Source organism: Elephantulus edwardii, unplaced genomic scaffold (genome assembly GCF_000299155.1).
Source record: "Elephantulus edwardii isolate Elephantulus edwardi_28Jun2011 unplaced genomic scaffold, EleEdw1.0 scaffold00117, whole genome shotgun sequence".
In the NCBI taxonomy this organism is placed as follows: domain Eukaryota; kingdom Metazoa; phylum Chordata; class Mammalia; order Macroscelidea; family Macroscelididae; genus Elephantulus; species Elephantulus edwardii.
In genome coordinates this window covers 5243017-5258010 of record NW_006399867.1, presented here as the reverse complement: position 1 = coordinate 5258010, position 14994 = coordinate 5243017, and the positions used below count along the sequence as shown (strand labels likewise).

The following is a 14994-nucleotide window of genomic DNA, read 5'->3' as shown; positions in this document are numbered from 1 at the left end:
CACAGGAGGAGATTGCCCCTCCTTCTCCAGCGGAGCATCTGGTGGATTTGAACCCCAAACCTTCGGGACTGCAGCACTGTTTCTTGCCACTAGACCCCCAGAGCTCCAACTTACTGACTTCAATGAAGCCCTAGAAATATAGAGATTTGTATGGATGGTGCAGGATCAGACAGGGATTCACTGTGCTGCACATAAGGTACCTATGACACCTCAATGCCACCTAACAGCACACAGGCTCAATGGCACCTAACAACACTCAGACCCAATGACACCTAGCAACATTCGGGCTCAGTGACACCTAACAGCATTCAGGATCATGGCACCCAACAGCATTCAGGCTCAATGACACCTAACAACATTCCGGCTCAATGGCACCTAACAGCACACAGGCTCAATGCCCCTAACAACATTCAGCCTTAGTGACACCTAACAGCATTCAGGCTCAATGTCATCTAACAGCATTCAGGCTCAATGTCATCTAACAGCATTCAGGCTCAATGGCATCTAATAGCATTCAGGCTCAGTAGCCTAACAACAACAGTCTATAGGGCTATTTAATAAAAAATGACATCAAAAATTCAGTTCTTCAGTTACACCAGCTATGTTTCAAGTGTTCAACAGTCACACCAGGGCTTGTTATAGTGCAGATTAGAGAATATTTCTGGCATGACAGTAGCTCCTACCAGACAGCACTGTCTAAAAACTTCCTCATCCTTTTTATAACTGTAAAGCATTTCATAATAGAAATATATCAGAGTCAATTTCACCAGACACTGGCACGCTTCTAATCCAAACCAAAAAGTCCCCAGTGCCATCGTGTCAGCATTGACTCACAGTGACCCAACAGGGCACAGCAGAACTGGTTTCAGGATTTCCGGGCCTGCAATCTTGATAGAAGCAGACTGCTTCCACCTCCTGTGGAGCAGTTAGTGGAGTCAAACCTCGCACCTTCTGGTTATCAGAGGAATGCATTAATCCCTGCACCACCAAGACTCCTTAAACTTTTCACCTTTGACTTAAAATATTAGTAAGTGGTACCGTCACTAAGTGAAGGGAACTGTTGAAGGTAATGCAAATAGTCAACATACTCAGTTACTAACTGAAAGGCTGGTAGTTCAAGTCTACCTGATGCACCTTAAAAGAATGAGCTGGTGAGCTACTTCCAAAAGCTCAACTCTTGAAAACCTTACAGAGAGCACAGTCCTACTCTGACCTATGGCGCTGCTGTTAGTTTAGTTGACTAAATTGCAACGAGTTTTCCCCCCTAATTAAGACTGTTCTTTCCATGACTTTTCTTTGCAATAAAGCACCTCCTCTGAAAAACAACACAGACAAAGTGTAGTGTGTCCTTTATGTTGGGGGATTTTTGTGGGTATGTAGTGGGGAAGAGAGTCAGGAAGTAAATAAAACACTGTCTATATTGGAAAGCCACTGAAATAACCCTAATAGCCATTTCTCTCCATTTTCCCTCCTCAATCGAACTCATTCGATTTTCTGAGAAGCTACACATTCAAAAGCTTAAAGCACTGTGTGACTGCTGGAGAACCCATCAACCCCGAAGTGACTGAGCAATGGAGAAACAAGACGGGCCTGGATATCTATGAAGGATACGGACAGACTGAAACGGTACACTGACTTCATGGAAGGGGCAAGGCTAGACCCAACAGAGTGAGATGAATAAGCATTAGTGTCTGCTAGGTGCCACCCAATCCACTACCACTCACAGTGACTCATCCTCATGACCTCTGATAATGCTCAAGTCCGTTGTTCTAGTAACTGTCAGTCTATCTTGTTGAGGGTCTTCCTCTCTCTGATCCTCCTCCTGACCCAACATAATGTCTTTTACCAACGACTGGCCCCTCCTGACAACATGTCCAAAGTATGCGTCCAGTTGTTAATGGATATTTGCAGCTCTTTCTCCTCATTTTGAGTGACTTCCAATCTGGACTTTAACTTGTCCTTAATTACTCACAGGGATTTTGAAGGTCTGTTATTTCAGAAGAAGATGACTACTTTTGCTTCCTAGCTTGCCTTAATCAGAAGAATGCTACTTGCGTTTTATTGACTATGCAAAGGCATTTGATTGGGTGGGCCATAACAAATTATGGCTAACATTGAGAATAATGAGAATCCTAGAACATGTAATTGTGCTCATACAAAACCCATATGTAGACTAAGAAGCTGCTGGCTAACAGAGCAAGGAAACACTGCATGGTTTAAATTCAGGGCTGTATCCTATCTCCATAACTATTCAATCTGTATGCTGAGCTAATCATTCGAGAAGCTTAACTCTATGAAGAAGAATGTGGCAACAGGATCAGAGGACAACTCATCAGCAGATGACACAACTTTGCTTGCTGAAATTGAAGAGGACTTCAAGTGCTTGCTACAGAAGATCAAAGACTGCAACAACCTTCAATAGATATTACCTCTTAGCATCAAGAAGATAAAAATCCTCACCACTGAGATGCTAGGCAACACCATGAAAGATGGAGAAAGACTGACATTGTCAATGGTTTCATCTTACATAGTTCTCTTAATGAACACTCTCAGTGCCAGCAGTCAAGAAACCAAAAGATGTATTACACTGGCAAAGACAAGGACTTTACCAAAGGACTCAGAAGCAACAATGCCAGTTTAAAAACTAAGGTGTGCCTTATTCAAACCATAGTCTTTTAAGTAATTTACTATGTATCCAAGAGCTAGACAATGAATAAGGATGACAGTAGAATCAATGCCTTTGGGTTGTGCTAGAGAAGAATACCACTGACTATCCAATGGGCTGTCAAAAGAACAAACAGATTTGTCGCAGAGAAAGTACAGCCAGAGTGCTCCTTAAAGGAGAGGATGGCAAAGTGTTGTCTCCCATAAATTGAACATGTTGTTAAGAGGGGCCATTCCTTGGAAAGAGGCATCATGCTTAGAAAGGTACAGGGTCAATCAAAGAGAGGAACTCCCTCAATCAGATGGACTGGCACAATGACTGCAGCAATGTGCTCAAATATGTTAGAGAAGAGGTGGATGGCTCAGGATAGGGCAGGTTTTGATCCATTGTTCATAGGGTTGCTATTAGTAGTATTTGACTCGATGGCATGCAATAGCAACAACGTCCCTATTTTTAAAAAGAGTTTTCACCTTACTTTTACTAAAGGATGCCTCAAAAGAGAAAACTCTTGATTTACTTGTTTTTTGAAACAGTAGGAGTTTACTGGTCCACTCCTTGGGAAACATTTTTAGTGTATGTGCTGGTGAACCGAGCATGGGAAACATATTTTTAAAAAGAATTTTTTAACACGTTGCCGCAAATGACGGCAAAATGTGTTTCTAAGCACGGTCGTCAACTTAAAAGTGTGTGGCAACGTGTTAAAAGAGGTCAGAGAAATAATTAAGGATAAGAAGAAATGAAACACTGATGAAAAATAGAAGTTACTGTGGAGGGTTGAATCCTGGTGGTGCTGTGGTTAAAGAACACTCAGCTGCTAACCAAAAGGTCAGCAGTTTGAAGCCACAGGCTGACCTACAGAAGGATATGGCTGTGTTTCTGTCAAAATCACAGCTTTGGAAACCTTATATGGAAGTTATACTTTGTCTTACTGGGTAACTAACAGCTACAATTGACTTAATGGCAATGACTCTGGTTTTTGGTTTATTATTAATATGGCTAGTTCAGTAATTTTAAATTTACTGAATGTGATAACTTTAGTAAGGTGTGCCTGATCCAGCCATGGTCTTTGTAATTACTTGCTATGCATCAGAAAGCAGGATAATAACTAAGGATAAGAGAAGAATTGATGCCTTTGAGTGGTGGTGCTGGAGAAGAGTCATTGACTGCCAAAAAACCAAGTAAGTTTGTCTTAGAGAGGGTGAAACCAAGTTTCTCCTTGAAGGCAAGGATTCTGAAGTTCTGTCTCACATACTTTGGGCCAGGAGGACCCAGTCCTTGGAGAAGAACATCTTACTTGGACAGGCTGACGGACAGTGCAGGAGAGGAAAACCCAGGATGAGATGAATTGACACAGTAACTAGGATAATGGGGATAAGTATATTGGAGTCAACAAGACTGGCTCAGGACAGGGCAGGCTTCAGAGCTGCTGTACACAGGTCACTATGAGTCGCAGGCGACTTGACAGAATATAACTTTATTCCAAATAGATGTTGAGCTTTCTATCTGTGCTCTAGGAGAGAAGGGACTTTGTGTCTGGTTCAAATTTACTTGTAATGCTATCTTACTTTTTCTCCTAACTAGGTGCTAATCTGTGGGAATTTTAAGGGAATGAAAATTAAGCCCGGCTCAATGGGAAAGCCTTCTCCTGCTTTTGATGTTACGGTTTGTATATCTCCTCTACACTCATCTGCTGTTTTGGTCACAATTCTTGCTACTATGGTCTCTACTGCCAAGCAAAGATGTATATGGAGTAGAAGCTTTAGGTTGCTGATCTCTTTTTAAAATATATATTTTGTAAATACCTATATTGTGCCATGTAGTTCTAAGCATTTGTCTGGTATTAACTCATTTCTTTCTCATAGGGAACATATTGGAGATATACTAACGTTGTTGTTGTTAGGTGCCGTCGAGTCGTAGATGATTCATAGCGACCCCATGAGAAAGGCCTGAGCACTGAAACTAACATTAGAACTCAAAATCCTTGTCTCCAGAGAGCATATTGGTTTCACTCTCTCCAAAACAGACCTGTTATTCTCTTGGCCATCCATGGCACGTCCAATGCTCTTCTCCAGCACCACACTCAAAGGCATATTCTTCTATCATTCTTATTCATTGTTCAGGTCTCTGATGTATAGCAAGTAATTGTGAAGACCATGGCGTGGATCAGGTGCACCTTAGTCTCTAGACTGCCATCTTTGTATGTCAGCACTCTGGAGATGTCCCTGACAGCAGACTTTTCCAATCCATCTTTTTATTTCTTGGCTGGTGGTTCTAAGAATGTTGTAGACCTGAGCAAGCTGAAATTGTTGACAATCTGGCCCAGTGGTGAGAATATCTACTTTTTTTGATGTTGAGCTTCAATCCACATTGAGGACTGCAATTCTTGACTTTCTGCAGAAGATGCTTCAAGTCTTTCTTGGTTTCAGTGAACAAGGTTGTGTCATTTGCATAATCCAAATTGTTTATAAGTCTTCCTCCAATTCTGATCCCACATTTCTCCTCATAAATACCAGACCCTGAATGATCTGTTCCGCATATAGATTGAAAAGGTATGGAGACAGGAAGTATCCTTGATGTACTCCTTTCCTGCTTTTGAACCATGCAGTATTTCCATGCTCTGTTCTGAGGACTTCCTCCTGGTCCAAGTATAGCTTTTGCACGAGCACAATCAAGTGTTCTGGGATTCCCATTCCTCACAAGGTGAACCACAATTTGTTGTGATCCACATAGTCAAATGTCTCTGCATAGTCAATGAAACAGAGATAGACATTCCTCTGGTACTCTGCTTTCGGCCAAGGTCCATCTGACGTTGGCAATGATGTCTCCACTGCCACAGCCTCTTCCAATCCTACATACTTACATACCTCGGGCATGCTGCCAAGGAAAGACCAGTTCTTGGACATTATGCTTGGAAGGGTGGAGGGACAATGTCAGAGAGGAAGGGCCTGGAAGAGATGAATTGACACAGTGGCAGGGGCAATAGGGACAGTTGTGTCAGTGACAGTGAGATTAGCTCAGGATAGGATAGAGTTCAGAGCTACTGAGCATAGGGTTGGTGTGAGTCCCAAGTGACTAGATGGCAAGTAACAACAACATCAGAACTAATTTACAGATGAAGTACAAAGAGCTAAGTAACTTGAGTGAGCTAGGAGTCCCTGAACCACAAATGCACACTTCAGTGCAGGAGGGCATGGTCTTCTGAGGGACCAAGTAGGCCAAAACAGGCTATGATTTACTGAGGGTGCAGCAACCTCCCTTTCTGCCCCAGTTCTGGCTGGCTGGTCTTGGGCTCTGTGGAACACGACTCACTCACTGCCATTACTACTATCTGATCTTTAGAGGGCCTATTATTTATCTATCTACCCACTTTGTTTAAGGTTAGAATTCTTGTCACATCAACATAGCCCTGTTTACCCTAGGATATTTATACTAATACATAAAACAGTAGCAAAATACAAAATTGATGAATTGTATGTGTAGGGAATTCAGAACTAAGTTTTGATGGTTAGTAGCAGATTATATCAGTTTCCCAACTTTATCTGATATTGAGAATCACTATGGCACTTGCAAAAAATAACTACTTTTAGACCCTTCCCTGGGGAATCTGATTCAACAGACTTTGAATGGGGCCTTAGAATCTGTATATTTAAGAAGTATGCTAGGTCGTTCATATAATCAAGAAGATTTGAGAAAGCTCAGATGAGACTGTTGTTGTCATTGTTCATAGAACAAAGCACATGGTGGGTCTTCTCACTTAATCTTGGCTAGAGAAGGGCTACCTCATAGTTCAAATCTGGCTCTGATACTCATTAGCTGAGGGATTTTTTTGTAAGCTATTAAGACCTTCTAAGCCTTAGTTTCTGGAGCTATAGATGGAGTCTAGCGTGACTAATGTTTTTCAATTTGCCCAATTTGCCTGAGTTCTGCCATTGACAATCAGGCATTTCAGGACTCTCCTCAATCCTTGGCAATCTGGGATAAAATGAAAAGATCTGGAAAGTAACAGCTGAGATTTTTGTTTCCTCTTAGTTACTATCTTAAACTCTCTGCTTACATGTTCTGATTCTGCAAATCAGTAGGCCACACAGTTGGCCTCTAGGATGCTATCTTCCCAATTAATTGTTGAGTCATTACAGGGCATGCGCTGTAGGTTTTCTTCTCTCAAGATGGCTTCTATCTGGTTGGGTGTTTGGTCACGGAACATGCTCTTTCAGGATGGATGCTTTCAGAGCAAACCCGGCAGTAATTCAGTTGAAGTTTAAAAAATGTTTCCCTTCCTCTTCATGAAAAGCATTATCTTTGATACAAAGTCAGAAGATCCCATGAAGTTAATGGAAGGGAGCTATAGAGAGTAGGTGGAGAGGCAAACCCTCAACAGTTAAAGTATCTACACTTGGTAAGGAGGTCCTCAAATCATCCTGTAGGTTAGGAAGAGAAGGGGTCCAGCAGGATGGGGAGTTCTTCTTCCATTGTCCTCCTTTACTGAAAGGATACTTTTCCCTTTTAAAATACTATTCAAGAAATGTTTGTTTTCTATAGCTGTCTTGTGTACTGCAAACTTAGGTTTAATTCAGGCATTTTATCTTTGATCAAATGTTTAGAAAAATATTTCTTTTTAAAAAAATCTACATACTTACTGAGAGGAAAAGATAAGAAATATCTTTGAAAACCAAAAATTTTAATGCAATTCTATTTTATCTCAAAGAACATGACCAAAATGTTAAATGTGATTATTTCTTGGTAGTGTGATTAAAGATGATTTTTAGTCTTCTCTCATATTTGGGTAGCTGTATTTTATGATACTTTATTGTCTAAGGATGGAAATAAATACTATCTTTCAGAAGTTTAACATATACTTAGAAAACTGTGAGGTCTGTATTTTTAAATGGCAAAAACAAACAAAAAAGAGCCACAAAATAAGAATTCCTCTAAATATATGCTCTATTTTCTCCTAGATTGTAGATGTAAATGGCAATGTTTTACCTCCTGGGCAAGAAGGAGATATTGGAATTCAAGTTCTGCCTAACCGACCACTTGGCCTTTTTACAGGCTATGTAGTAAGAGATTTCTTTTTCTTTCTTACCTGTGTGCTTAGCAACTATCCCTTACCACAAGGCATACCTTGGCTAGGTGCTTGACCCTGTCTTGAGTCATGTCCCAAATACCAACCAAGACAGGGGATCCAGTGTAAACATTAATAAGCAAGCGGCATTTCTAATGTCTCTAACTCAGCTCATTGCCTCTAAATTAGAATCTACTCTCACAGTTCTCCTTCCATGGGGTTTCTGAGGCTGTTAATTGCACGGGAGGAGATAACCCAGCTTCTTCCTTAGAGCGGCTCTTGGGGCCAAGTGGACAGAGCTGCGCTAACCTGAAGGTGACATCTCTCTGGCGTTTTGAATCCAACAGTGGTTCTGCAGGAGAAACACAGGCAATCTCTTCCCATGCAATGTACAGCCTCTGAAAAACTACTGGTCAGCCAGGAGTCAGTGCTGATGAGGCACTGAGGCACTCAAGGGCAATGAGTTTTTTACGTTAATCATTATATATAAATTAGACCTAAGTTTCTATCAATGAAACATAACACCCAAACTATACATGTCAGTATAGGTAAGATAGCAACACTTCAACCATGTCATGGATAATGTGCAGTGCCAGAGTGCTCCTTGGAGGCAAAGATAAGAAAGCTTTGTCTCACATACTTTAGGCATATTGCTAGTTGAGGCTATTCCTTGAAGGGTATTATGCTTGGGAAGGGACAGTGAAGGAGAAGATCATCCTCAACCAGGTAGATTGACAGACTGCAGCAATGGGCTCTAGTGTGTCAGGTAGTGAGGCTGGCACAGGATAGGGCAAGGTTCAGATCTGTTGTTCATAGGGTCATTATGAGCTGTACTTGACTTGAAAGCACCTAACAACAACATACTAAAATTACAGAACCAACATTTTGCTTTTGTGTACAATAAAGCACAGTGCAAAAATTATTAGGTTGGTTCTGCCTTTTAACTGAGTATCCATGTCTCTTTTTCCTTGTCAGTGTTAGGTATCTATGAATTAACAAGACTTATTTCTCCTAGCCTCTGCACTCCTGTGATAGTTCCATTTTGTGTCCATAGACACAGGACAAAAGGAACCCAAATGGCTTTAGAACTAGTGATGAAGGGCGCTCTGGTGGTCTAGTGGCAAGAAGCTGCACTGCAATCCCAGAGGCGCGTGGTTCGAATCCACCTGATGCTCTGCTGGAGAAGGAGGGACAATCTCCTTCCTTTTTTTTAAATTTTATTTTATTATTTTTGTGTGCGTGTACCGTCAAATCAGATCTGACTGGTACAGGAGGAGATTGCCCCTCCTTCCCCGGCAGAGCATCTGGTGGATTCGAACCATGCGCCTCTGGGATTGTAGTTGCAGCTCCTTGCCACTAGGCCACCAGAGCTCCCAGACAATCTCCTTCTGTACAGTCAGATCCGATTTGACAGTACACACACACACAAAATAATAAAAATTTTTAAAAAAAGAACTAGTGATGATGGTGACACCATACTGAATGCAATTACCACCACTGAGGTGTTTTAAAATGGCAAAATTTGTGTTACACATAATTTTTAAAAACTCAAGTGAGCAGAAAAAAAACCCCCACATTCACAGTAACAAAATGCTATTTGTTTTGCAGGATAATCCTTCAAAAACAGCTTCAACACTTCGAGGCAGTTTCTATATCACCGGGGACAGGGGGTATATGGATGAAGATGGGTATTTCTGGTTTGTTGCAAGATCAGATGATATCATATTATCCTCTGGGTAATCTCCTTTTTCATCACCACGCATGTCTTTGTTCATGGACCATCATGGTTCTGGAATGGACCTGCTGCTCACCTTTATATAAAGCCCAGCTGTGTGCTTCCTTTCCCAGCTACCGAATTGGCCCATTTGAAGTCGAAAGTGCCCTGATTGAGCATCCAGCGGTTGCAGAATCTGCAGTTGTCAGCAGCCCAGACCCCATCAGGGGAGAGGTAATGGCGTGGATTCACCTCGATTCTGTACTCTCAACACACATTCTTTGGTGTATTAGTTTTAGTTCACTGAGATTATTCAAATGGTTCATTCACTAAATGTGCAAGTCAGACAGAAATTTATTTACTGAATCAGCAAGTTTCTGAAATTTGCAAATTAGAACTGGGAATGATTAAGACTAAAATCTATACCAGAGAGGATCTGAATGAAAGGCTAGCTTTAGATATCAAGGAATAGGACAAATTTAGGCACATGTCCTGCGGCAATCAGAAGTAGGCTGGGTAAGAAGGTCAATCCATAGAGGGTTCAGGAAATGAGCCATGAGTAAGATGAGAGTTCTGAAAGTCCACTCTTACTGGTGCTGACTACATGGCAGTTTAGGTTTAAAGGTACTTAGTTTTGTATTGTTACACGCTTTTAAGTTGGAACCCTCTCTAAGCTGACGCTAAGGTGGGCTTTCAGAGGACATAAATCACATGGGAGGAGAATGCTCATCTTTCCTGCTCGAAGCAGCTCATGGATTTTAACTGCTCGACTTCAGACTGGCAGTGCAGCTCCTTATCTACTAGGCCATCAGAGTTCCCTGCTTAGTTTCTTAATGCTTCCATAAAGAAAGTACAAGAGGGTGGCTTTAAAGAACAGACACTTTCTCACAGTTTAGGACATGGCAAACAAGCTGGGTGGGAGGAAAGGACACAGACCTAGATGCCAAATGGTTTGGGCTGTGTTGTTACCCATGGGGCTCTGCGTGGTACACTGCTAGATTTCTAGAGAAAGCTTTATTAAAGGAGATAAAAGAGGAGGTAATAAGTCATTATAAACAGGCTGCAGGTAGAGCTCAAGATATAGCTGGATGAGAGGGTTCAAGAGTGAGGATATAACAAAACCTGGGTTCCAAAAGCTCTCATGAGTTGGGTACAAGGAGGTAAAGGGCTACAATGAGCTGGGACCAAACCTCATTAACCTTCTGGTCCACTCAACCAGGTACCTAGATTCCAAGTTATGGGAAACAGACAAGACATCTTAAAACAGAAACAACTTATTTTCCTGGCATTTCAAATATTTGTTTTAGGTAGTGAAGGCTTTTATCGTTCTGAAACCTGATTATAAGTCACGTGACCAAGAACAATTAAAAAAGGACATTCAGGAACATGTGAAAAAAACTACAGCACCTTACAAATACCCAAGGAAGGTAGGTATTGTTTGTGACGAATATTTTCTCCATGTTGTGGGAAGATGAGTTTTTGTAACTGTTGGGTAGTGTTTGAAACTGCCAACAAAAGATGCATACCACATGGTCTATTAGTGCTACTCATGAGAGAAAAGAGGAAGAGGGAGTCATCTCAATTGTAGGCACCAGTCTCCCATGGCCAGCAATTCGTCCCTCACGGCCAGCACAGGGCAGATGCCCACCAGTCCTCTTCTACGCCCCAGCTGGAGGAGCTGCTGTCCATCTGCCACCAGAACACATACTCAAGTGAAGGTTGTCTTGTAAACAAGGAAGAAAGTGACTGTGTGCCCAGAATAGGAAGGAAGGTTTCTCTGATAAGGAGAAGGGGCTGGGACAGAGTGAGACCCAATTAATAGCCGCCTTTTCAGGGCATGTTCTAGACTCAGAGTTGCTGCTTAGGAAGCCTGGATGGGCAACACAGAGGCAGACCATCTTTACTCAAAAATGGTACACTAAATCTCCTAGGCTGATCTGGTGACATATGAAGAACAATGAGACTCTTTAATATTAAAATGAACTCCCTAATCTGATTTGTTGGGTCATTTGGGTTACTGAACTTAAATATAATAAACCGAGAAAATTTTAACAACATCCTTTCCCCTTTTTTATGGTTATTGCAAAAATCTTACTCTAGTGGGTGTACTAATTCTATCGTCTAGAATACCATAGATCTGCTATTTAAATGGACTTTACCTAAAGAAATTCTAGGCTAATTTTTCTCCCCCTTAATACCAACAGGTAGAATTTATTCAAGAGCTGCCAAAGACTGTCAGTGGGAAGATAAAAAGAAATGAACTAAGAAAAAAAGAATGGGAAACAATCTAAATTCAATCATTCCATTAATTATCACAGTATTTTTAAAACAAAGATTTTTATCAAACTCAAAACATTAATGGAGACAATCCAAAAGGATGCCTATAAACTGCTGATTTAAAACATCTTATAACATTAGAGACTGAAATTTTAAATAAAACATTCTATAAATGCCTCTGGATGAGTGTCATTCTCCATTTAGTTTAATAACATAGAAGGAATGTCATTGGTTACTAAAGAATTTTAAAATGTGCAGTCCAGTCCAGAGCGAGCTGCATTGTTAACCCAAAGGTGGTGCTGCTGTGGCAATACGAATCCACCAGTGGTGCGACTGGAGAAAGACGGGCAGTATCCTCATGTGTGATTTACAGCCTCAGTAACACTATGGGGTGGGTGGGTTGTCAGCCATGAGTAGGTTCCAACTTGATGGTACTTAGTACACATACAATACAGAAGTGATTTGGGATCAAATATCTGCACTGTTGGTTTTTAAATCATAATGGAATAATTCTTTCAATATACTTATTTCCAAACTACTGATCTCTACTCCTCATGTCTTACAAAATAATTTTAACAAAATCTAAGAAAAAGGATAAAAATAATATGTGTTACAGGAGGAGACAGGGCACATCTCTAGCATCCACTCTTCCCAATTTTGAACCAGGCAGTGTTTCCTTGCTCGATTCTGACAAATGCCTCCAGGTTCAAGTATAGGTTTCACAAAAGCACAATCAAGTGTTCAGGAATGCCCATTCTTCTCAGAGTCAGCCACAGTTTGTCGTGATCCACACAGTCAAATGCCTTTGAATAGTCAATGAAACACAGACATTCCTCTGGTAGTCTCTGCTTTCAACCAAGATCCATCTAACATTACCTACAATATCCCTAGTACCATGAACTCTTCTAAACCCAGCCTGCACTTCTGGCAGTTCTTCAGCAGAATCTTGCATGCATGTGATATTAATGATATTGTTTGATAATTTCCACACTCTGTCAGATCATCTTTCTTTGGGATGGGAACAAATATAGATGTCTTCCAGTCAGTTGGCCAGGTCCTCCAGATTTCTTAGCACAACTTGGTGTGCACATCTAGGGCAGCATCTGTTTGTCGAAATATATCACTTGGTATACCATCAATTCCTGAGGCCTTGTTTTTTTTCCAGTTCTTTCAGAGCAGCTTGCACTTCTTTCTTCATCACCACAGGCTCTTGTTCATACAGATGTGTCCTTTCTCCATACCTTTCAATCTATATGCAGAAGAAATCACCTAGGAGGCTGGGCTCTATGAGAAGTGTGGTATCAGGATTGGAGGAAGGCTCATCAACAATCTGCATTATGCAGATGAATGACACAACCCTGCTTGCTGAAACTGAGGAGGGCCTGAAGTGCTTGCTGCAGAAGGTCAAGGACTGCAGCCTTCAGTATGAGTTGAAGCTCAATATCAAGAAAACAAAGATTCTCACCACTGGGCCAATTGACAGCATCATGATGGATGGAGAAGAGATTCAGACTGTTCACAGCTTTAGTTTGCTTGACTCCACAATCAACATTCTTGGCACCAGCAACCAGAAAATTAAAAGATGTATTGCACTGGGAAAGTCTGCTGTCGGAGACCTCTCCAAAGTACTGAAGAGCAACAATGTCAGTCTGGAAACTAAGGTGCGCCTGATATAAGCCATAGTTTTCACAATCACTTGCTATGTATCAGAGAGCTGGACAATGACCAGAGCTGGGATGTTGGAGAAGAGTATTGAATATACCATGAACTGCTAAGAGAATGAACAGGTTTGTCCTAGAGAGGATCAAACCATGCTGCTCCTTGGAGGCAAGGATTCTGAAGCTTCACCTGACATACTTTGGACATGTTGCAAGGAGGGACCAGTCCTTAGAGAGGGACGTCATGCTTGGGAAGGTGGAGGGACAGTGCAAGAGAGGAAGATCCTCAATGAGATGGATTGAAGTAACTGGGGTAATGGGGGTAGGTGTGTCAGAGACAATGAGACTAGCATAGGATAGAGTAGGGTTTGGGCTGTTGTACATAGGGTTGCTATGAGCCGCAGGCCACTCAATGGAACATAACAACAACAAAAACCAAAAGTACAAGTACGTGTCTGAAAACAGACTGGGATTTTATTAGTCATTCTTATTAAAATACTCCATTTTATACAAATAAATAGGATTTTGCAAGCCACACAGCTCCTTGAACACTAGTCTTCTATGCAAGCTGTATGTGTCATATGTGTGTGTGTTATCTGTGAGATGTGTTACACATGAAAAATAATACTAGTTCTAAAATACCTCAATTTTAATTTTATGTCAAAGGGGATCAAATGCATTGCTTTCTAACTAGATTTAATCTGGTGAAGAGTTTATAAAACTATTAATTGTGGTTGTAAGAAATGAGGATAAATTCTTCAAATATTATAAGACCTTATTAAATAATAATTCCGCTGCCACTGAGTCAACTGGACTCATAGAAAGACCCTACGAGACAAGGAAAATGGCCCTACAGAACCAGTTTCCAAGCCCAAATGTCCAAATACAATCAAATGGATTGAGAAATTATTGTACATTCATAGGATTGAATACTACAAAATACACAGGAACAATGATTTTGAAAATCACTAGCTATCATGGGAGGAATTGGAGGGCATTATGCTAAGTGAACTAACTCAGTCCCACAAGGAAAAATACTGTGTAAGACCATTATTGTAGAAACAGAAAGATAACTAGTAAAATGCGTATGACGAGCCAAGGGAGGGAGGATGGAAGCAGAGGGGTGAGGATGGGCAGCGAGTAATCATAGGTTCGCACAATCTGATGGGTAGAGGGATGGGTAGGTAAAGGAAATGGGAAAGACCAAGGGTGAAAAACAATGTATAAAAACTTTGTAAGTAAACCAGTATAAAATAAAAATTTTATTTACAACAAAGAGAATCCGTTTCCAAGGTTGTAATACTTACAGATGTATACAAGAGCCTGATGACTGCACCGCCAGGTCTCTGGAAGACATTACTAGAATATTCCTAATGCCTGCGACTTTCAGGAGCAATCAGAATCCACACATAGACAAAGAGAAGGCAAAAGGAAGATGGAAACAGCAATGATTTAGATGTCTGTTTCTCTCTCTATTTGTCTTCTGTGTAGTTTCATCGTCCCAGTCTGGTCTACAAAATCCTGCTATGCCTCTGCAGTTCTCTTAACTGGCAGCTCTGCACACTTTGTGTCTTGACATTAAAGTTAAAAATTTAACTCAGATATAAAGCCAAGTGTC

At 41.0% G+C, this 14994-nt stretch overlaps 1 protein-coding gene across 1 annotated transcript in view; it reads left to right on the top strand.

The window, feature by feature from the left end:
• The window catches only part of ACSM3 (acyl-CoA synthetase medium-chain family member 3), a 32163-nt gene extending 20431 nt beyond the window's left edge, over positions 1-11732 (top strand). The window contains exons 7-13 of the mRNA XM_006892648.1: positions 1503-1626; positions 4247-4327; positions 7621-7722; positions 9336-9463; positions 9576-9675; positions 10749-10868; positions 11646-11732. Coding sequence (XP_006892710.1) covers positions 1503-1626; positions 4247-4327; positions 7621-7722; positions 9336-9463; positions 9576-9675; positions 10749-10868; positions 11646-11732 — 742 coding nt within the window. The remainder of the gene's footprint in view (positions 1-1502; positions 1627-4246; positions 4328-7620; positions 7723-9335; positions 9464-9575; positions 9676-10748; positions 10869-11645) is intronic.
• The last annotated feature ends 3262 nt before the right edge of the window (positions 11733-14994 follow it).